At 40.2% G+C, this 20,350-nt stretch overlaps 3 protein-coding genes across 3 annotated transcripts in view; 1 reads left to right on the forward strand and 2 right to left on the reverse strand.

The window, feature by feature from the left end:
* LOC121197094 (pleckstrin homology domain-containing family G member 3) overlaps nucleotides 1-1,637 on the reverse strand; it is a 30,609-nt gene extending 28,972 nt beyond the window's left edge. Inside the window, exon 1 of the mRNA XM_041060494.1 lies at nucleotides 1,449-1,637. The gene's annotated coding sequence lies outside the window, so the exon portion shown is untranslated. The remainder of the gene's footprint in view (nucleotides 1-1,448) is intronic.
* Nucleotides 1,638-3,248: 1,611 nt separating this feature from the next.
* On the reverse strand, nucleotides 3,249-10,447 carry spint1a (serine peptidase inhibitor, Kunitz type 1 a). Its single transcript, XM_041060969.1, has 10 exons — nucleotides 9,669-10,447; nucleotides 8,991-9,148; nucleotides 8,759-8,900; nucleotides 6,544-6,711; nucleotides 6,398-6,445; nucleotides 5,983-6,114; nucleotides 5,794-5,844; nucleotides 5,457-5,627; nucleotides 4,505-4,564; nucleotides 3,249-4,305 (listed from the first exon to the last, which is right to left on the reverse strand). The coding sequence occupies exons 1-10, from the start codon at nucleotides 10,078-10,080 to the stop codon at nucleotides 4,118-4,120; spliced, it is 1,530 nt and encodes a 509-aa protein (XP_040916903.1). The 5' UTR covers nucleotides 10,081-10,447; the 3' UTR covers nucleotides 3,249-4,117.
* A 2,305-nt stretch (nucleotides 10,448-12,752) lies between these two features.
* On the forward strand, nucleotides 12,753-19,323 carry ppp1r14d (protein phosphatase 1 regulatory inhibitor subunit 14D). Its single transcript, XM_041061074.1, has 4 exons — nucleotides 12,753-13,215; nucleotides 18,470-18,550; nucleotides 18,720-18,752; nucleotides 18,875-19,323. The coding sequence occupies exons 1-4, from the start codon at nucleotides 13,036-13,038 to the stop codon at nucleotides 18,941-18,943; spliced, it is 363 nt and encodes a 120-aa protein (XP_040917008.1). The 5' UTR covers nucleotides 12,753-13,035; the 3' UTR covers nucleotides 18,944-19,323.
* Nucleotides 19,324-20,350: the final 1,027 nt, after the last annotated feature.

Genomic DNA, 20,350 nt, shown 5'->3' on the forward strand with positions numbered 1-20,350 from the left:
CAGACAAACTGCTCCATGCCTTCGTGAGAGCTTGTCGACATCATAACAAGAACAACAAAAACAGAATCTGACCTCCCTTGGCTTTTCTGGAATGCTAAATCACTTACGGCACACATTCTCCACTTTCAAACAAACACACAGCATCTTCAGGTCAGGTTTAAAGTCAACCTTTAACTCTCACAGTGTAATCCTAGCTGTAACTTTCAAAAGCTGGAACTTTATGGTCTCATGAGATCCAGGTATACCCTAGGCAGGATCAAATAAGTGTATAACCACTGAATAGCAAAGAAGGTGATTTATGAAAAGCTCAGATGCAGGTTATGGAAGTTATATGATGTCAAGAACTGAAACCACCCTCTCATTCTGCAGCTCTGGTAATTTTATCACAGCTGCAGCATACCAAGACTCGGGAAGAAGGAATCAAGTGCCAACTCTAAGCTCCAAGACACACTTAGACAGTTTCCTGTCTGGACCACCTGGAAGAAAGGGCGCTGTTCATCGCACTGAAGCAACATTTATCTGAAATGAAGTTGAGGGGTTATTGTCTGACAGGTCAAGTGAGGTCAAAGGGGTAAAAGATGGAACTTTTCACTGGTAACTGATTGATTTTGTCCCCATTCTTCTTCAGCAGCTGGTGGGGAAAGTCACTGACCTACGAAGAGCCTACATTTAAAACCTCCCTGTGTCTCACCGGGGTGCTCATTAGAAAAAACAATTGCCTTTCGTGGGGCCAAGCATGGGCACCACAGGGGGGAGGAATTGGATGAGGGAAAAGAGGAAATGGCAAATGATTCAACTGCAGCATGGAGATGAGTTTTTTTCTCACAAGTCTGACATTAGTGCTTAAATGGAAAAAAATCTCATTCCCTAAAAAAGAAAAGGGAAAGAAAAGTCCAGCAGCTGATCAAAGTTCACTCAACTGAGAGTGTTTGGTGTCAAAGACAAACATAACTTATCTGACTGAAACTCCTGCCCTCTTCAGAGCGTATAGCTTAGATGTTGTGAAATTTTATGAAGCAGGAATGCACCTAAAATCTATATGCAGCGTCGATGGTGGAGCTCATGATAAGGAATGTGTTTTACATGTGTACAGGACACTAAAGAGGAGTCTTGGGCGGAATCTTAAGCAAAATACAGTCATATATTTTTGAATACTTTGAAACTCAGACTCTCTGTGGTGCTTTTAATTTGTTTGTTTTGATGCGATGGGGCAATTGCGCGCAGGTAAATTCAGCCTCATGCTGTTGATGTTGTTATTTTGTATTTTTTATCGACAGCTCAATGCACGGCTAGCAAAGCTAATAAAATGCACATTTGTTTCTTAACGAAAAAAAAAACACGGAATAAGCGCAGAGGAGAGACACCTCTGACATGTAGCTTAACTGTTATCACAGCTAATGTTACGTTAGCTAAGATTTGGCAAAAGTTGTCAAAAGCAGTTCACGTACCGAAAACGCCAACTTATTTCCTTCCAGCGATTCTCGTCCTCAGTAAAACTTTTCTCCGTAGTTTCTTGCCGTAAACCTTTGCGTTACTCCATTAGTTTCTTCTTTTCACATGTTACAAGCCGCTCAGACACACGCATTCAAACTCAGATCATCCGCTCGGACTGCGACCGCCGACCAAACACTGCTGCATCTTTGAAGAGCTACGAAGAAGTGATGTTGCGTTCAATACCTGTCGGATATTTATAAACTTCGGTGATGATAGCGAACGCAAGTGAACGCCACAAGCAGAATGTGAAATTTCCTAGAGTTCTCGCTTATTATGACTGGGGATGGTAAAACATTCATCGCCCAATATTACTGCTTTGTTGGTTAAAGAATGATTGTTGTTGTCACAGGATGCATTTTATTGTTTATTTCACGGTTGTCACTTCCCAGCAAAAACACACGAATAAGTACCTCGAAGTGAAGGAATGAACATTAAAGTCAGGTTTACAGTTTTTGAAAAAGCTCGTTTTTGATTTGGCAACTCATGTGAGGAATTTCTACTTTACGAGGAGCAAGTGAACGCCACAAAGAACCGCCTGTTTTTGACAGGCCATGTCTGGTGAAAGTCAGAGGTGTTCCCACACTAACATCTGGCGTGGCGATCATTTCTTTCAGTGTGGGATGGTTTAAAAAGATGGTAAATAAACAAAATGCTGTGAATGTTTTTTTCCGTGAAAGTGTCTTTACTTTCCCTCATGGGATACGTATGCAAACCACTGACAGGTTTGTGAAAGGACATAACAAATTGTAACCCTGCCAATTACATTTATGAGGGTCAGGTCAGCAGAATGGCGGGGCTTACAAAGGATGGCTTCAGTGAATCATTTGGGTGGGCGCTAATTTATGTGGCTGATTATAAATAGAGAGGGGCCGCCTTTGCTTTGCTTTGCGTGGCCCCACTCTCTGTCCTCTTCTTGGAGATTATCTCAAGATCCCCATACAGGCTGTTAAGAAAGCAATATGCTGGACACCATTACTGAAACAGTGAGCACAATGTGATAATATAGCTTTAATTGACACGCAGAGGTGTAATGGACTGAACATGCTCCAGTAAGATGGGCAAATGTATTGTCTAAGTGAAGGAAGGCAAGAAAAGAAAAGAAAAGTGCAATCCAACTGATTCTGAATAAGCCAAAGATTTTATAGTTAACAAGATTCAGTTTATATTGCCTTAAGTAATCTGAACTGGCTGCAAATGCAGCAAGTGAACATCTAACAAATCAATGTCGCCATCTGCTGGCGAAAACAGGATAATGCCTTTAACCTGTGTGTGGGTGGGTGGTGCACATCTATGGCTGTAGCTCAGATCATATTAAAAGAAAAAAGAATATATTAATACAAGTAGCTGTATTACCAAAACTTTTAGGAAGGACATGGACAGAAGTATTCCTTATTTTGTCCTAAAGTCTGTATTAAGTCTATTATATTGTACTATGTTGCTAAAACAACACAATACAATAACAGTGTATATAGTCACAATGGGGGTAAGGTTTGAGGTTTAAAATGGGAAATGGGAAAAAGAAACTTTTAACCTTCTGATGTTGGTTATACAATCATAGAATATTTTTACAATTACAGTTAAACAGGCTCACATCATTATAGTTTAGTTTAGTTTAGTTTAGTGGGTCAAAATGTGTGAAGTACATTTTTAGGGTTTAAAGCTGAGTAGTCAGTCACACTGAACTCAATAGCAACTGAAAACTTCCTGACATTTAAACATTTACAATAAATTAATAAATAGAGAAAACTCTCCAGTGCATTTTGAGCTAATATTTTTTATTTAGTATAAACACCATACTTCTGAACTTGTAGAGAATTACATCAGGACATATGTACAAACATCTGATGTGTTCAGTATTCAACAGCAAGGCAGCTTTATAAGGTATCAATAAGCATTTTAATGTATGCATTATGCTTTTTCTAAAAACACTTGGGAAATCAGACAAAAATACTCTTCAAGTAAAATAGTACTTTTTCAAAATTCTAAGATTATGTACAACATTGTGCATGTATGTATAGTCCAATGTAGAATGTAACAACAATGTATAAAACAGGATAAAAATAAATCTGAGAGTTAATAAGCTAGACATCAGAACATTGAAGGAATCACCATGTGACAGCATCTATCAACAAAAAAGTTCACTTTTAAGAAAAAGCAAAAGAACCTGGACTCTTACTTTGAAGTAACAGACCAGCACGGACCTAGTGATGTTACAGCTGACTTATTTTAAAAATAACTGGTCACTGGCAACTACCGGATCACATAATGGAAACAAGTACAACAAAACTAGAACATATTTATGAATTTAACCTGATCCAATGATTTCCAGTGGTAATCTACCTCCACACTGAGAAGATTCGTCCCTTTTTTAACCTGAGTACAAACTGTTAAACAACAACTCATTTTAACAGCTCACGGCATTAAATACAAGCTAAAAGTAAAATCATCAGACATCACATTTCATCACTGAAGACACTCTGCCCTCTGCGCACATCACCCTTACAAAACACCCATCCATGTATGGACAAAATAAAAAGCTCTGGAAACTGGCATCATTCACCACCAGGATGGGGGTCAAAGGTGAAAACTCGGAAGAGTGTGTGTGTGTGTGGGGAAGGGGGGGTCAAATGGGCTTGGTGGTGCTGTTGTAGACCAGACGCTCTCTGTCCTCTATCGAGGTGACTGGGGCGGTGTTGACAGGCACGCGTTGGTGCTGTGAAGACTTCTTCTTTCCCTTCATGAAGCAGACCACCAGGACGCACAGTAGGATGAAGACAGCTAGGCCCAGGAGGGCAGCTATTGCTATAATACCTGTAAAATTAATAAGAATAAATATTTAAAAGTTAACTCAGTGGCTGGTCATTCAAAGACAGAACACAAGAGGGCACAAAGCTGAGAAGGATTACAACAGTAAATGAAATGCTGTTTTCAGCAACCCAGTGTGCTGGAAGAGAAACGAATTTGGTTTAATTTGAACTTTTAAGAATGTAAGAAATGAAGGGTAGTATACCTGTCTGGCTTTCAGACACACTGCGGTCAAATTCCCCCTTCCTTGCAAATACATCCGACTCTGAAATTAAGAAGAAGATATTATAAAGTTTTAAAACTCTGTTCTCTACTCTATGGTACATGCCATATGAAAGACATCAAAACAGCTCATTGAACTGCACTCAGCTGAGAAGGGAAATTAAACCCACAATAAATGTTTTTGGCCACTCGGGGGCAGCAGAAGAAAGCTGATAATGGCAGAATTGTTCAGCTGCGTACTTCCACATCCAGAGGTCATGGAGCAGCGTTATCATTCATTTGGAGCGGTGTTCACATGATGAATGTAAGTCCAACATTCACTCTCCCTTTAGCTCTGTTTTGGTCTCCACCAACTCCTAAGGAAAATATCAGGTTGTTCAACTGCTAAATGTTCACTAGTTTGTTACAACCTTTGTCTGTCTGCCATTAGCCTGTGCTGGGAAGGTAGCATACACTGATGAGAGCAGTGAGAGTGAGTGAGATGATGAACATAAAACCAAAACAATGAAGATGATAAAATACTCAACAGAGCTGAGAGAAACTACAGTCTGCAGAGTTTATCACCACAAGAAACCCCTTTCCTTTTACATGTAGTCATTTGATCCATCGTTAATATAAAAACAATGATTAAATCAGCTATATATAATAGCCTGTGGAGGTAGGAAATGTTGTCATAAACAAGAAGCAAAATACCATTAAAAATTCATGTGTGGGAACTGGACTGGGTGGAGAGTGACAATATGGAAAAATGATAGCATCTTTGAGTGCCTTTGTGTGAGGCTACTCACCAGTGTGTCTGTGTGAACGTGGTTAGGGATGTGTGGTATTCTGTTATTTTGTATATTTGACATATTAGTGGTAGAAACAGGATGTTAATTTACCAGGACGCATTTATCATTAAATGCCCCTGCTTGTAGTTAATAAAAAAAACCCACCTGTTACCCCACGGCAAAGTCTCATACAGGATTCCTTAGAGTCAAATCTGTTCTCATTTCCCTGGCAGCCGCCATAGTTGAAGCGGAAGCAGTCCTGTTGGATGGGGTTGTAGTACCACTTGGTGAAACTGTCCCTGCAACTTCCTGTGTTGGGAGGCTCTGTGCAGCGCACTGTGAACACCAAGAAATGAGCAGGGAGGGTGAGATTGTAGACAGTGAAGACAGATGGAAAGACGGTCTTACATTTACCTGAAATTCTAAGAAATAAAAATGATCAAGGTCAAAGGTTTGGAAAGAGTGGATCTACAAAAAAAAAAAGCCTGAAAGTTCAAATCACCTTTTTGTTCATCCAATGGAATTTGCAGTAGAATTCGAAACTTGTTGTTTACTGTAGACGGACAGGACATAGTTCAAGTTAGTGTGTCTTTTGAGGAAACATTTTATTATCAGTGTGTTATCATTTCTACATTGATAACTCCATTAGACTGTATGAAAATAAAGCCTAGTTTGCATAGTCACTGCTCACAGTCCTCGCAGTTCTGCTCATCTGAACCATCGCTGCATTGTGGAGACGAGTCACACTCCAGGCCTGGATCCAAACAGCAACCGTTAGCACAGGTGAATTGCTCTGTGGTACAGGGGGCACCACACTTCTCTCCTGTGGCACACAAACACAGAGGGAATTGTTACTTGTATTGCACTACAACTGTTAAAGGATGATCAATATTTTTTATAATAACAATACATTAAATCACAATGTGAAAGGAATTATCACCCGAATCCACAGCTCCCGCCGGCTTTACAGAGCTTTGTAGCAAGTTCTAATTTGTTTAGCTGTCCGTCAACTTTACTGTTCTGGTTCACTTTCTACTCGTTCTACTCGCTTTCTACTCGTTCAACAAAGGACTGAGAAAAATTTCCAAATTTCAGAATTCACCTACCTTGATCTGTGGGAACAAGTCCAGTTCTCCCAGTAATACCACTTTTTTCTGAAAGAAAAATAAACAAATGAGATTAAAATACAATCATTTGTTAAAAATGACAATAAAATACAAATTTTACATGTGTATGAGTAGAGCACAGATACCTGAGCCATAGCAGGCTTTCATGCACTCATCCTTGGACAAATAGTTGTTGAGATTCTCCCTACAGCCTCCAAACATGAACTCCTCACACTTCTCTGAGGCGGCGTTGTAATGCCATCGAGGGAAAGAACCGCGGCATGGCCCAACCTTCTTTGGAGCCATACAGTGGTCTGGTGGGACACAGAAAGGATTAAGTTCAATTTCACAATTTATAATAGCTGCTTATGCTTCCTGAAAATCTGAAGAAAACACTTTGAAACTCAAACCCATTTTAATAATCCCAGTCTGTGTTTTGTTAGGCCTCCTACAACATGTTCTAACAACAACATGACCTCTATATACCACTTCTTTGTGACATTAATGGAGGAAATTCTCTGGATTTGCTACCAAAAAGTCCAAGTTTGAGAGTTAATGATTGAATAGTTCCCCACACAGTTATTTCACGTACATGGTTGAGTTAGTGTTGCAGTAAATTCAGTTCAGTGAAAAAAGAAATATCCCCAGCTCTCTCACTAAGGCTTCCTGATGGTAAAAATCTAGTTAGAAAATGAGCAAAGATGTCAGCACACAAATTTTCCTCAGAAGTATTCTAAAATACAGATTTCATGTTAATCAGAAAACCTTGCTAGACACTGAACAAAGTACCACTTGTTTTTTTTTTTATCCACAAGCCAGTTTGTCCGATCATGTCTCATATCTGACCCATAATTTGGTGAGATATTCTTTTGCATTTTGTCCTAACATCCTGTTTTTTGTGTCTGTATTACTGTAGACAGACACATAATTACACATGCAGTTTTCCTGCATAGAGAAATGCGACTGAGAAAAAAAGAAGTGATGTTTCAGTGGTCACTGTGGCTAAGCAAGCAAGTTGTCTTGCATGTGGCTGATGATTCATGTAATGTGTTCATACGAAGTACAGACAGCGAGACATTACAAAGACTGCAAAATTATATTAAGGAAGTGTAAACTGTACTTTCATTTTCAAGTTCTCACATTTTTATCACCGACTTTGATTTCACAAAGGCATTATTCAAATCTTTCATTATTGCTGAGTAAATGTGGCAGCATTGACATGTAGAGTCACTGCCATGCTCATGCAAATTCGTCTGATGTACATTCCTTGCATCATTAAGGACACAAGCTGTTAATGGGTAACTGAACCACTGAATGCTTCAAGGTCTTTCCTTTGTCCTTCAGTCTACAATCAACCAGCAACTGACAAATACAACCTTGAGCAAAATAAGGTACTTTTAAAAGGTTCAAAACATTAAGACTTTTAATCAGTACTGAAGAGGATCGCAATGGTGACTGGAGTCTTCGTTTGGGCTGTAACCCAAGCTGAAACCAGACTGACAGGTTTTGTTGAGTCGGGGGTGGAGAGAGTGGGATTGCAGCAGGGGAGCAGTAAAAACCACACCAACCGCTCTGCTCGCTTCTGCTTTCTGCAGAAGTTCTTGACACTGCACATAAATGTGGTGTATCAAGGGACCTTCACAGTGGCTTTCTGTGTTGTGTCTGCAGGGGAAGTGACCTAGATACTTAGACACTTGATGTCACACCAGAGACAACATTTAACAAACTGCTCTTCCGTGACAAAGAAGCATCTTGTTCTGTACTCGAGTTCTTTTTGTTTACCGACAAATATCAGATCTGGTCTAATCTTCCTATGATACAAGCTTTTATGTCTCTGTTTCCTTATGATGTTTCGTCATTCAGTCCACAGGAATTGGGCGAGCGTGCCGTGACAGGTTTGATCACAGTTAACATACAATGGCTGACGCTTGTGACAAATGCCAGGCAATGCCAGAGCAAAGTTCCTGAGAAATAAATCTGTAGTGTAAAAAAGAAGACTTGAAGTAACACATTAGACACAACTTAATCACATATTCATATTTCGAGCTTTATGGGCATGATTTAAGGATAATGGAAACTTTTTTAAACTATGGCCCAACATTAAACACAGGTGAGTGACTCTGAATAAGCCAAAAGATATGTCAACAAATACAGTGATCACATGAGTCACATTTTATACTGAAACTCAACCATGTTTGTGCTCAATCTCACCCTCTCTGAGTCTATATTTGTAGGGGATTTGGATTTTCAATGTGTCGTGCGGCCAAAGGAATGAAAGTTTTCAATTCATTCAAAGAAAAACAGAAGAAAACAGGTGTTATAGTTAAATTAATATGTTGTTTCCTCATCTTAAATACTCACGTTCAGACTGCTCGGGAGTAAGGACCAGGACGGTGACCTGGGTTGAGTCTGATTGCCCGATGGTGTCTGTGACGGTCAGCTGGAACTTGTACAACCCAGACGACAGATTGGACACGATAATCTGGTCAGGAAAGTTGGTTTTCTACAAGGCAAAAAAAAAAAAGACTTTTATTTACATCAGTGCTGGGAGGTTTTCAATTAAATGACAAAATCGGTTTGTCTCATCACTCACCTCAACCACTGCATAAGGATATCCAGTGAGCATACGCCATTGCCAGGCCGCAATCCCTTTATCATCTTTGCTCTCGATGCCATTTAGTGTCACACTGTCCTGAGGTTGGACCACCCGGTCCAGGCCTCCATTGGCCACCGGTGGATGATCTGATTCATCTGGAGGGACACATGCGATTAGTGTATATCACATATAGACAAGCTCTACAATAACTTGAGTATAAATAAGTGATATTTCCAGATGACGGGCTGCAACACACGAAGAAAAAGAAACCTGAACCTGTACCAGGAGGCCTTCACAGCTGGGCGTGTGTGAACATGCTGAACTGAAGGTTTCTGCCCTAAACCTGTGGCCTGATAACAAACTGGATAGAAACTAGATAACAAACAGACGCAAAAGGATTTAATTAAGTGGTAAGGCCACAGAGTATTTCTATGGAACCCCTAAAGGTAAACTTGAACTTCTCTGTTATTTCCCTCAGCAGATGATGAAGCTGAAAATAAAGCAAACTGAATAATTATAAGGAAAGCACAGCTAATCACAGTGATCCTACACACAAGATTTCCCTCATGACAAACAGTGACACGCATCATTGTGAAGCTTCTATGATTAAAAAAATACAAAAAAAAAGGATCACTTTCTGTGTAGGTGGATATTTATACGAATTTGTGCTCTTACTTGGGGGAAGATCCACTGCGAGATAACTGTCATAGACGGAGTCCAGGATATAATTGATGTATCCTTTCTTCCTAACAAAGCGGCAGGCGTATTTCTGTTTGTACAGACAATCAAAGAGAAAGCAGGAGCTGACCAAGCCTTCCTCATCTCCTCTCTCCATAAGGGCGACATTGCACCTCGGCTCTTTGCAGCAGGCCGTCACGCAGTCCTTGTATCGATCAAGCTTCGGCGAAGAAATGAAGGTCGCTCCGTCTTTCACCGACTCATCGGCGTCTAGGACAAAATCCTCCCGACCGTTCTTGAATTTGGCCAGACATTGCTCACCAAACTGCTGGCCACCAGTGGAGTCGAGAAACAACATGAAGAGTAGGAGCGCAAATGCTCCAAATTGTCCTTTAAGGTGTGAAATCATTTTTTTTAAAGTCCCGTAAAGATTTCCACACAAATAATATCCAGAGATTACCTGTAACAGCAGTTAGGTCAGTAGAAAAAATAAATAAAAATAAAATTACCACTTATTATTTTTAAAACGAAACTTCATGTGGTGTTTAGGCCGCAGAGAGGAAATAACACTTCGGTTCTTTTCAACAATCTTCAGTAAAATGATGTTTCACCGACTCCTGACTTCCATATATGCACCGAGAGACTGTTGAAAACTTCCACAAAGTCACTCACAGACCGATCTGAACCTTTACAACACTGAAACTCTCCGAGTAGAAGCGAGTCGTTTGATGTCGACAAAAACCAAAGCAAACGACGACATTTCCTTGGTGACTCACCTGAGAGGTACAGGAAGTGAAATTCCACTCCTGAGATGCCACTCCCTTCTGGCTGTTATGTGACTGGGACTCTAAACAAAACAGGTCTATGTTTTGTTTTTTTTTACCGGTGGGAGTACAAATATAAAGCATCATTGTTAACACATGGAGATATGTACAATAATGAGTGTTGTGTCTCTTTCACACACCTTTTATTCTTCACCTTATCACTGACATGAACTCAGAAAATGAGCTGGATAAACTTTTGCTTACCTTTATTTATCAGTTCAAAAACATTACCTTTTCAGTTACTTTGTCCGTTATCCACCTTTTGAAACTTTCCATTTGCGCGCCCCTACAGCTGGGACAGGTTTGTTTGTTTTTTGTTTTTTGTTTGTTTGTTTGTTTTTAATTGACCACATTTTTAATTGGCCACATTGTACAGCTACTACGGGACAACAGATGTTTAACCAGTGAGACAGGAAAATACCATAGTGTACAATAAGATGACGAAAGATGACGAAATTTAATGTAATTAAATGCTAAAGGTAAAATAAAGTGTAAATGAAAGGGATGATTTAATTACTTTGGTATTCCGGATTTAGAAAAAAGATGTCATAATAATAATAATAATAATAATAATAATAATAATAATAATAATGATAGACCAAATACTATTACTTTTTTTCATTCATTCATATCTTTTACCAGCTTTAGTCCAGAAGGTGGCAGTATGATCCCACCAACAGCTGAAGAGGAAGCTGAGGGTCTTTTTTTTTTTCTTACCAAGCTTTGTAATACATGCTTTTTGGCTGCTGCGTTCTCACACATAGTATAATCATTAACATTAATTATCATTTAAATTTGCAGGACCCGCAATATTCTTTTTGTAATAGTAGTGATACTGAGATGATTCATGCATTGAATCACCAAACGGCAGTATGCGATGAGTCATGCAGACACATGTACCTGTCAACAACTGGGGAGAAGCAGGAAGTGACTCGCTCAGATTATGAGTTATGTAGATTAACTGGTTTAATAATTTAGACTGAATCATAATTCCAGACTAATTTAATCAGGATATGACAGATTTTTCTGGAAGTTTTAAGGTAGTAGCTTCCTGACAATGAGATCTTCATTCAACTATGAGAATAAACCATCAGAGGTCGTGCTCATCTTCTGCCTCTGTATTCCTTTTTACCCTCCTAGAAATTAGCCACTCAGCCAGGTCCGAGGTGAGAAGGCCTAACACAGGCCTCCAGTCCACGTCCCTGTTTTTAGACAAGCTGGCGGAGCAGAACCAAGTAGCATAAGACGAGATGAATGAATTTGTTTGCCTGGAAAGGTGAGCTGCTCGAGGCACTCAATAATTCAGTGTTTGTAACAGACGGTGCATCAGTGGGTGAACACGCGCAGCTATGGCTGATTGATAGGCCCTGCCAAAACAAAAAACTGAACCCCATTATTCATATCGTAATAGGATCTATGGAAACTCTGCAGCCTGTTGTCTCTGTTGTCTCACCTGTAATAATTTGGCAGCGAGAGGTACAACTATGAATTTTTGACCTTGGGTTCTGTGCTGCTGTTGATATTTGACTTCTCGTACACTGATGGTTTCTAGACTTTTATTTGACATTTGACTTCTGAACAGCCATAAATAGCGCTCTCCTATTCATCCATTATGTATGGGTGCGTAACTGAGGACGCCAATTTGACTTCAAGGCTTATTAAACGTACACCTGATAATGCCTGTTATAAAAGGACAAAGCAGCTATCACACTAGAGGAACCCTGGCTTACCTGTCAGGGGGACCCAGCTATTGTTGGAAGTGTTTGTGAACACAAAAGCCCTTAGCATGTCAAACCCGTTTGACTTTGTGAGCAGATAAATACTTTAGATACTTTTACTGGCTGAATAACAAAAAAAATATGGCTGGTGAGATGGAATAAAGATGCTTCTGATGATAACGATGCCCTCAGATTAGGTTTTTGCCCTCAGTTGGAGACAGAGAAAGAAAAATACACATTTATTTCTACATTTTGTGATTACAGTGGGACACGTCGGCTTATTTTCAGCCAGAGTAATAACTCTAACTTGATTGCAGAGCTTGCCTTCTCACCCTTTCTCCACTTTATATTGGTGTAATTGACCTACGCTCTCTCTCCCACCTGCTATAACAGAGGAAGAGAGCAAAAAGCAAACACACACCCTATAAGGTGCATGTGCACGCACACAGACACACAGAAACACACACACACGCAGGCATATCTCATTACCATCCTTCTGATAGTGCAGCCAGTGGGTGTTGCAAGAGGAGGAGGGAAGGAGAGCAAGACAGTGAGCTTTAGAGAGAGAGGGAGAGAGAGGACGAGGACAGGCAGAGAACCACAGCCAGCATTATAGAGAGGGAGAACACGAAACACTCAACAAGATAACAGGAGATACGCATGGGAACAGCAGCTCACTGGAAAAGCAGAAGCAGAGATATAGAGACAGAGTAGGGGAGCTAGTGTGCAAGACAAACGTATCACAGACTCAGGGTCTGCGTGTGTGTGTGAGTGTGATACAGCTCAGTGTGTTTCCACGGTTCTCCTGAGGCCGTGGCAGCCATGGCGTCAGAGCCTAGCACCCAGTCCAGGGTGATGTTCCAGGCAACGGACAAAACAGAGGAGCCGGCACACCGCAAGCTGGGCAAGCTGACAGTTAAATACAACCGCAAGGACCTGCAGAGGAGGCTGGATATCGAGGAGTGGATCGACGGACAGCTGCACCTGCTGTTTGACTGTGAGGTAGGGGAGGACTGGCTCACACAGCCACATAGTCAGACGTTTTCTGTGTTGGGTGCCTGAAGAGGTGGGGGGCGAGGGGGGGGGTTCAAGGGAGGCACTCATAAGTGCCTGTGGTGGGCTATCCATCATGTATGAGAGATTATAGCAACCTAAAAGAGGAGTGGGTGGGAGGCAAGTAGCTGTGCTTCATGGCTGCAGTTTTTGGCACACAAGCCCTCATGTGTCATCAGTCTGTCTGCAGCATCAGCTGTGTGGCCTTACATCACTTTAAACATATGGTTGTCACATGGTTACATGTACAATTTAGGCATTTAGATGATACATTGAGGAGGAAATAAAGTGAGAGCACCAACAACAATCTGCCTTTAACTGTGTGATTAAGTAATAAAGAAGCACCAGAGAAAGTAATAAACCTTAAAGCTAATGACAGGAGAAGATAAGAAATTTGTTTAAATGTACTTCACATGGTGCAGTTTTTATTTCCTGCTGTTATGGTGGCATCCAGGACATTATGTCATCTTTTTATTGTCTGTGTGTGTGTGTGTCCTGTCTCTCTGTTTGCAGACACATTCTTCTCAACAGTCACTCAGTTTAGATACTGTCCCATATATAGAGGATGATCGATGATGACAGCAATTAGACATTTGAGAACCATGCAGTAAAAATAACCTGTGGAAAACGGTTTCTTTCAAAGACCATCTATGTTTACGTTAAAATACATGGATACATGTTTGAAAGATAGAGTTATGACGTGGGCATATGCCTTCATTATTTTCATAGTGTGCTTAATTAATACCCCTCATTGCATAGATGGTTATGTTTAATATGTATGGAGGGATTACAGAGTGACATCAGCCAGCTCACACACATAGCAACACAACCTCCACAACTCCACTCCTGGATGGTGGGATACAATCCAGTTATGTCAGAGGCTCCATATTGATTTGCTTGGCATTCTCTGAGGGGAAACCATGGCAACAGATGTCTCATCGCCCACATGAGGGAGCATGGCACACAGTGGAATTAGGGGTGTCTGCTAAGGAGCACAGGCTTGCTAATGACGATGCAGATCAGATGACAACACCGCCTCCGTTTCATGCCGAAGACGGCAGAGACAAAGTGTTTCTCATTAAATTCTCGAACCACACAGAGGCCCTTGGTTGTAGATGGCCTGCAGCCACCTCTCTGTCTGGAATCCCCTTTCACCACCAAGGAGCACTTTGAACATGGTATATAGTATACTGATGCTGCAGAACGCGAGCAGTCATGCACATCCATCTGACTAACTAGCTGACATGGAAGATTTGGAGCAAATGTAGTGAGAGATAACTAATATCTCCAGCTCTCTCTCCTCAACTTTATCTAGACCAGTGAATTGTCAGGATTATAATTGTCTAGTTTTATCATAAACACGTTGTCACAGCTGAGTGCTAGGGATTTTTCAATGCTGTGCATGTATTTTTCTTATCACAATTCTTATTTTATAAGCTTTATTCCATTTACACCCCAAGCCTTCTTCCTTGTGGAAATACATGGTAATATGCTTGTGAGGCAGAGGGTGGAATAAATCACATTAGTGGAAACCAGGACATGCAGATAACAAAAAGAGATCCGACGTCTTTCTCTGTCTACTCTTTTGATCTTGTCCCAGAAACGTACAATTATTTCATGTTTGCAGCCTTGAAATGTTCTGCTTCTTAGATAATCAATGTGCGGCTCATGTACTGCACAGATAGTGAATGTGCATGTTTCCCCAGCTCGCTGCAGGGTCAGAGCTCAATATGGTTGATAGGGTGACAAAAGATGGCAATAACACAAGAAATGTTTTTAATTCAGTCCTGATAATACTTGTCATCATGTATTTAAGTAGAATTTACAATTTGTTAATCTGCATCCTTGACATATGAAAATTAAGGCTTAACTTTCCAGCTAGGATGGATTTGATATTTGTATTAATCACTTGTGAGGAATTAGGCATGACTTGTCCATGTGCACTGGCCAGTGTAATAAATTTTGCATAGGCTCAGGGGAAGTATACTCCGTTGGTTCTCCGAGTCTTCCGCGTGGAAGCATTTACCATCAGTCCCCTGTGTCACCACCTGAATAATTTAGCTGCATCTCTAATTCATACAAGTGCTGCCTCGGTCTGGAGTGGCCGCCTTCTTTGCAAACTTCACACCTTTTGAAAAATGGTAAACTAAAAAAGGCGTGAAAAACAGTTCTCGATAGACTTGAAAATGGTGAGTGACATTTAGGCCTGTGTGTGTAGAGTAACCCAGAGCCCAGATCAATGTTTGTATTACTGTCTCTCAACTTTTTTCAGCGAATGTCTGAAATCCTTAAAAAAGAAGATTAAATTTGCTTTTGACTAATTGTAAACACAGAGTAACCACAGCACTCTTTCACGAGTTTTAATTATTGTTTAAAATTCTGCCCATTCTTTCTGTATACAATAGAGCAAAAAGTTCACCCTCTTTAAACTATTCCATGGCTCACAGTGTAAAGTTAATGAATATTTTGATCTGTTCGCAGCTCGTGCCTCTCACAGGAAAAGGGAAGGCTCTGATAAGTTAAACCCAGCACTGGCATCTACTCGAAAACAGCTAGACTTCCTGGGCATGGTTTCCTTTACATTAAAATAGCAAATGCATAAAGTGGGTCACAGGGCCACAGTGTGACATTTTTAACATGATAGGTCTGTGAATATTATTACTTACACATAGGGAGACTAGCTGTAAACAAAAACTTTTAAAGGAATAGTTCCCGATTTTTGGAAATATGGTTATTAGCTTTATCAAGTCAGATGAAAAAACAAACAAAAAAACAAAACAAAAAAGATTTGAATTTGAAGCTAAATCCAGCAGCTGGTCAGCTTAGCGTAGCATAAATACAGTAAACAGGGAAATTTCTAGTCTGGTACATTTTTGGCGTACATACATGAGACTGGTATCAGTCTTCCCATCTAACTCTCAGCCAGCCAGTGAATACGGGGATTTCCAAAAAACGTCAAACTATATCTTTAAATAGCAGGCTAACAGGCTAAAAAGCCTAACATGCTGCTAGCTATCACATTGCAACAGTCCAAATTCTGGCCTTTCAGTCTGGTTTTCAATATACCTTGCAAAGGTCAAGTGTAAATTTTGGCCTGAGGGCCAGTTTCACTATTTTACAACAAGCATATCATGAGCAGCTACCACTGTGAGAGTTGCAGCAGTCCTGACAGCAAAACCAGGTCACCTCATGATAATGACGAATCCCTGTTTCTGAATTATAAATTCTCATGGAGGTCATCTTATCTCAACAAAACTCAACTGCTTATTTAGACGGCATCTGTACTGCCATCTGAAAATCCTCCGAGAACCACTTTGATATTCATGAATTCCAATATTAGTGCCAACATTCATTTTAGCTTCAGTCTGTTGCTTTTAACTTCAAAAAGTGCTGCTGAGACATTTCTGCCCAGAGGCCTCATTAAAATACTTTTTTCCCTCTCACAATGAAGGTAACTCTCAACGAGACAGAAGCTGTGACTGTGTACAATATGAAACACAGAAAAGTGACTGGAAGGGTCAAATCACACTTCTTCATCGTAAATGCACATGGTCTCCTCAGCTCAGTGAAAATGTCATCATTGATATTCAGCGTTGCTCTGTGTGGTCCTGCAATCATAAGGCACGCAGAGAAGGTTTAAGAGCAGTACAAATAAAAGAGTTTTTTTTGTTCTTTTTTTTTTTACTCTCACAGGTCTTCAAATTAATAATCCTAACTCTAAGCTAAATGAACACCATAACAATCATATCACAGCAAAGGGGAACAGCTATTTACAGTTATTAGTGTTTACAGTGTGATGCCAAGAAGGGAAAGCAAATACATTTAATTTGTCAACAAATCTGACAGTACATTTTTTAAAGTAAACCACTAAAATTCATTACAATAGGCTGCTATGATGTTCAGGATTAAGCAAATGCTTTACTGCTAAAATGAAGCCTACATAAGCAGTACAAGCAGCAAGTATAGAAGAGGAGTATAGATTTAAAATACTCTGCACTATATCATGGACACAAAACAGAAAGAAGTACTTGGAATAACCCAGTCAAGAACATCACAAACCATCCACAGCCTCAGCCTAACACATTTGAGCTGGTAAAGCAAAGCCCACACAACAGAGAAGTATACAGCATGGATCAAAAAAAAAAAACTAAACAGTTCAGCTCTGCCTGTATCCTGCAGACATCAGCAGAATAACATGGGGTCCAAACTGGCAGCCTGTATCAGTTAGAGAGGGCACAGGGGACTCTGAAGGTGGGCCCATCTATTCCGCCACTCAGCACTTCGACATTGATTAGCTCTCTCCTCATCCAGAAAGCTGTGCGAGCCCCATCCTTCCTCACCAGCCATGAAAACTCCCCAACCGGAAAATATTCCTCTTAAAAAGAGGCCCACTTGTCAAATATGAGTGTACACCTGCTGACTCCAGATATCTTAGTGTGAGCACTCCTCATTCCCTCTGAAAATGTAGGTGTGGATAAGAGCTTGTGATATGAACTGATTACTTTGCTATATTAGCTTTTTATAACTTGAGACTCCGTGCCATTTTTTTTTTCTTTTTACCGTCTTTACATAAGGTTACACAATCTTTTAGAAAAAAAACCACAGTTCACTATAAATGTTGCCCATTGATTTGTTTCTTAATTCACAATGTGGCACAAACCTTCTGAGATTAATTTATTTTTTAGAAAACATTTAAAGTGGAAATGCACTCTTGGTAGCGGCTGCGTTAAATGCCAGCAGGGTAAACCATCCATGAAATCTGATGGTGGCATGAGGCAAGTATGGCCTCCTGGAGCCCTTTTGCCTTCATGCATCAGTGCACTTCAGCTTTGCTCACGTGCCCAGCACATCATCAATCACACCATTGTTACGAGTCATTATTCAGGAAGAAAAACAGTATTTATCCTTAGAACACAAACAACACAACTCATGTGAATGTCTGCTTATAAAAGTATAGAGTTACTACTTTAAGGCTTTACAGTCCAACAGCTTATATATGACTGTGCAGCAGTGAAATCTTTGCCATGTTGCGTCACATCCTGGATCACATCTTTTGCTTTCTTTTCTTTCTGAACGACTCTTCTCATTCAGAAGGATGTGGACAGTCATGCCACTGTGCAAGGATGGCAAGAAGCCCAAATTATACAGCGTTTACAAGAGCTTTTGTAGCATGCATAACTTTTATTTCTCCCTGCTCTCACAGGAGGAAGAAATCCCAGAGTTAGAGATTGACATAGATGAGCTCCTGGAGCTGTCAGATGAGGGGCAGAGAACCCGGCTGCAGGTAAGATTGCACAAATTAACTATATTTATATTTATATTTTATTTATATATTTAGTCTGGTCCCCAAAACTAACCCTAACCCTTTGCTGGGATCCAGTGTTGCAATGTTTGTGATGAAAAAGCAATGCCCAATGTTGTTAGTGAGGGTTTCTGTTTGTTTTCTTTGTTAGGAGCTGTTGCAGGAATGTGGGAAGCCGAAAGAGGTGAGACAAAAAAACGCTGTGAAACAACATATTAGAATATAAAGAATTTTTAAAAAATATTACTGTTATTACCGTCTTGTTTCTTTAAAAAAAAAAATCTATTTTCTTTATCTTCCCTGCAGGATTTTATCAACGGGCTGCTCTACAGGATAAAGGGTCTACGCAAAATGTCAGGTCCCTTGAAGAAATAATTCTAGGTCAAATAAAGAATTGAGACAATGTGGAGCCTCTTATCTTCCCATCTCCCACACGTTAACTGTTTGGATGCCTGTATGTGCGGTTCACATGTCAGTGGGACTCTCTTCCTGGTTCAGCATCAGTCTAACACCAGAGCAGTTGGGTTTTGAATGGATTTTTTTTATTATTATTTCACTTTAATTTATGGACTACTATGACATTTTCTTTCCCATAAACCAATAATGTACATCAGATAAAAGCTGTATTAACTATTACTCAGATGGACTGATGGACTTCTTTTTTGTGTAAGACTGTACATTTTCAGTTGCCTATTTATGTACATAAATATTTTTGTTCTGATAACAGTGTTGTATGTCAAAATAAAACTGAACATTTTCAAGACAAGGCTGTTGATGAATTGTCAAAAGGGTTAAATGCAATTTCACAAGTAAAGTCAACCAAGTGACGGACCTACAGTTATCATCACAAATTACTCATTCTACATATACAAATATTGACATGTCCATAGTACCGATGCCCAGCAGTTTGCAGTACCAACTGAAATATGCTATTGCCACATTGCATTTGCCCTTCATCACTGCTCTAAAACGCTTATTTGCTTATAAAGAATGATAATGTCCAACTGTCCAGAGACTTTACTGTAGTACAGCTGTCAGTTTATCTTTCCCAGACACACACTGTTCTGTTTTCTAGAATGAATTTTTCAACAGAGTGATGGAGACAAAGGAGACGGTGACATGTCAGGTCTAGGAGTAAGCACAGTGAAATCAGCAGCAGGAAGGTCCATTAAGTATGCATCCATTATCCTTGTCCATTTCCTGTCTGTGGTGCGTGTATGACATGGCCAGAAAAGGCAAACACATAACAGCCTCCATACAAACCTTAATGGAGCGAGCCCCTGGAGGAGAGTGTAATTATGGTTTCTCCTCAGTGAGCTAGACAGTAATGCACACTGATGAAACTGCACTCTGGCCATCTCTCTGTCATACACAGAGGGTCTTTCGGCTGAGGGCTCCATTACAGTAATTTGCTTGGTTTGCCCCCACTTCCACTCTTGTTTCTCTGACATGGAGGCCATCCATACTGTAACACTACACTTCTGACAAGGCCTGCTAGACTGAGACATTTTTGTCAAGTAATAATAACTTTAATAAAAAAAAAAAAAGGCTTCAGTGTTAAAAATAAAACTAGAAAATATGCTGCGTTTTCTCGTGACATAGCACCCTACACTTTTGCTTCCTTTATAATGAAATTACACACAAGGACAAGAAAAGCAATGCTCATGCCAGACTCACAGCCAAACATAGATTACAAGAGTGACTGCACTGCCTGCCAAAAGAAAACAAAGCTCTCAGTAATCCTTTTATACTGACTCCTCTGTGCTTCTTCAGTCCAGAGCT

Source organism: Toxotes jaculatrix, chromosome 17 (genome assembly GCF_017976425.1).
Source record: "Toxotes jaculatrix isolate fToxJac2 chromosome 17, fToxJac2.pri, whole genome shotgun sequence".
Taxonomy (NCBI): domain Eukaryota; kingdom Metazoa; phylum Chordata; class Actinopteri; family Toxotidae; genus Toxotes; species Toxotes jaculatrix.

Coding starts and splice junctions, on each gene's coding strand:
- ppp1r14d (XM_041061074.1), top strand. CDS start 13,036: ATGGCGTCAGAGCCTAGCACCCAGTCCAGGGTGATGTTCCAGGCAACG. Junction 18,551..18,719: donor GGCAGAGAACCCGGCTGCAG/GTAAGATTGCAC, acceptor TTTCTTTGTTAG/GAGCTGTTGCAGGAATGTGG. Junction 18,753..18,874: donor AATGTGGGAAGCCGAAAGAG/GTGAGACAAAAA, acceptor TCTTCCCTGCAG/GATTTTATCAACGGGCTGCT.
- spint1a (XM_041060969.1), bottom strand. CDS start 10,080: ATGATTTCACACCTTAAAGGACAATTTGGAGCATTTGCGCTCCTACTC. Junction 8,901..8,990: donor ATCCTTATGCAGTGGTTGAG/GTGAGTGATGAG, acceptor TTTGCCTTGTAG/AAAACCAACTTTCCTGACCA. Junction 4,306..4,504: donor TGTGTCTGAAAGCCAGACAG/GTATACTACCCT, acceptor TTAATTTTACAG/GTATTATAGCAATAGCTGCC.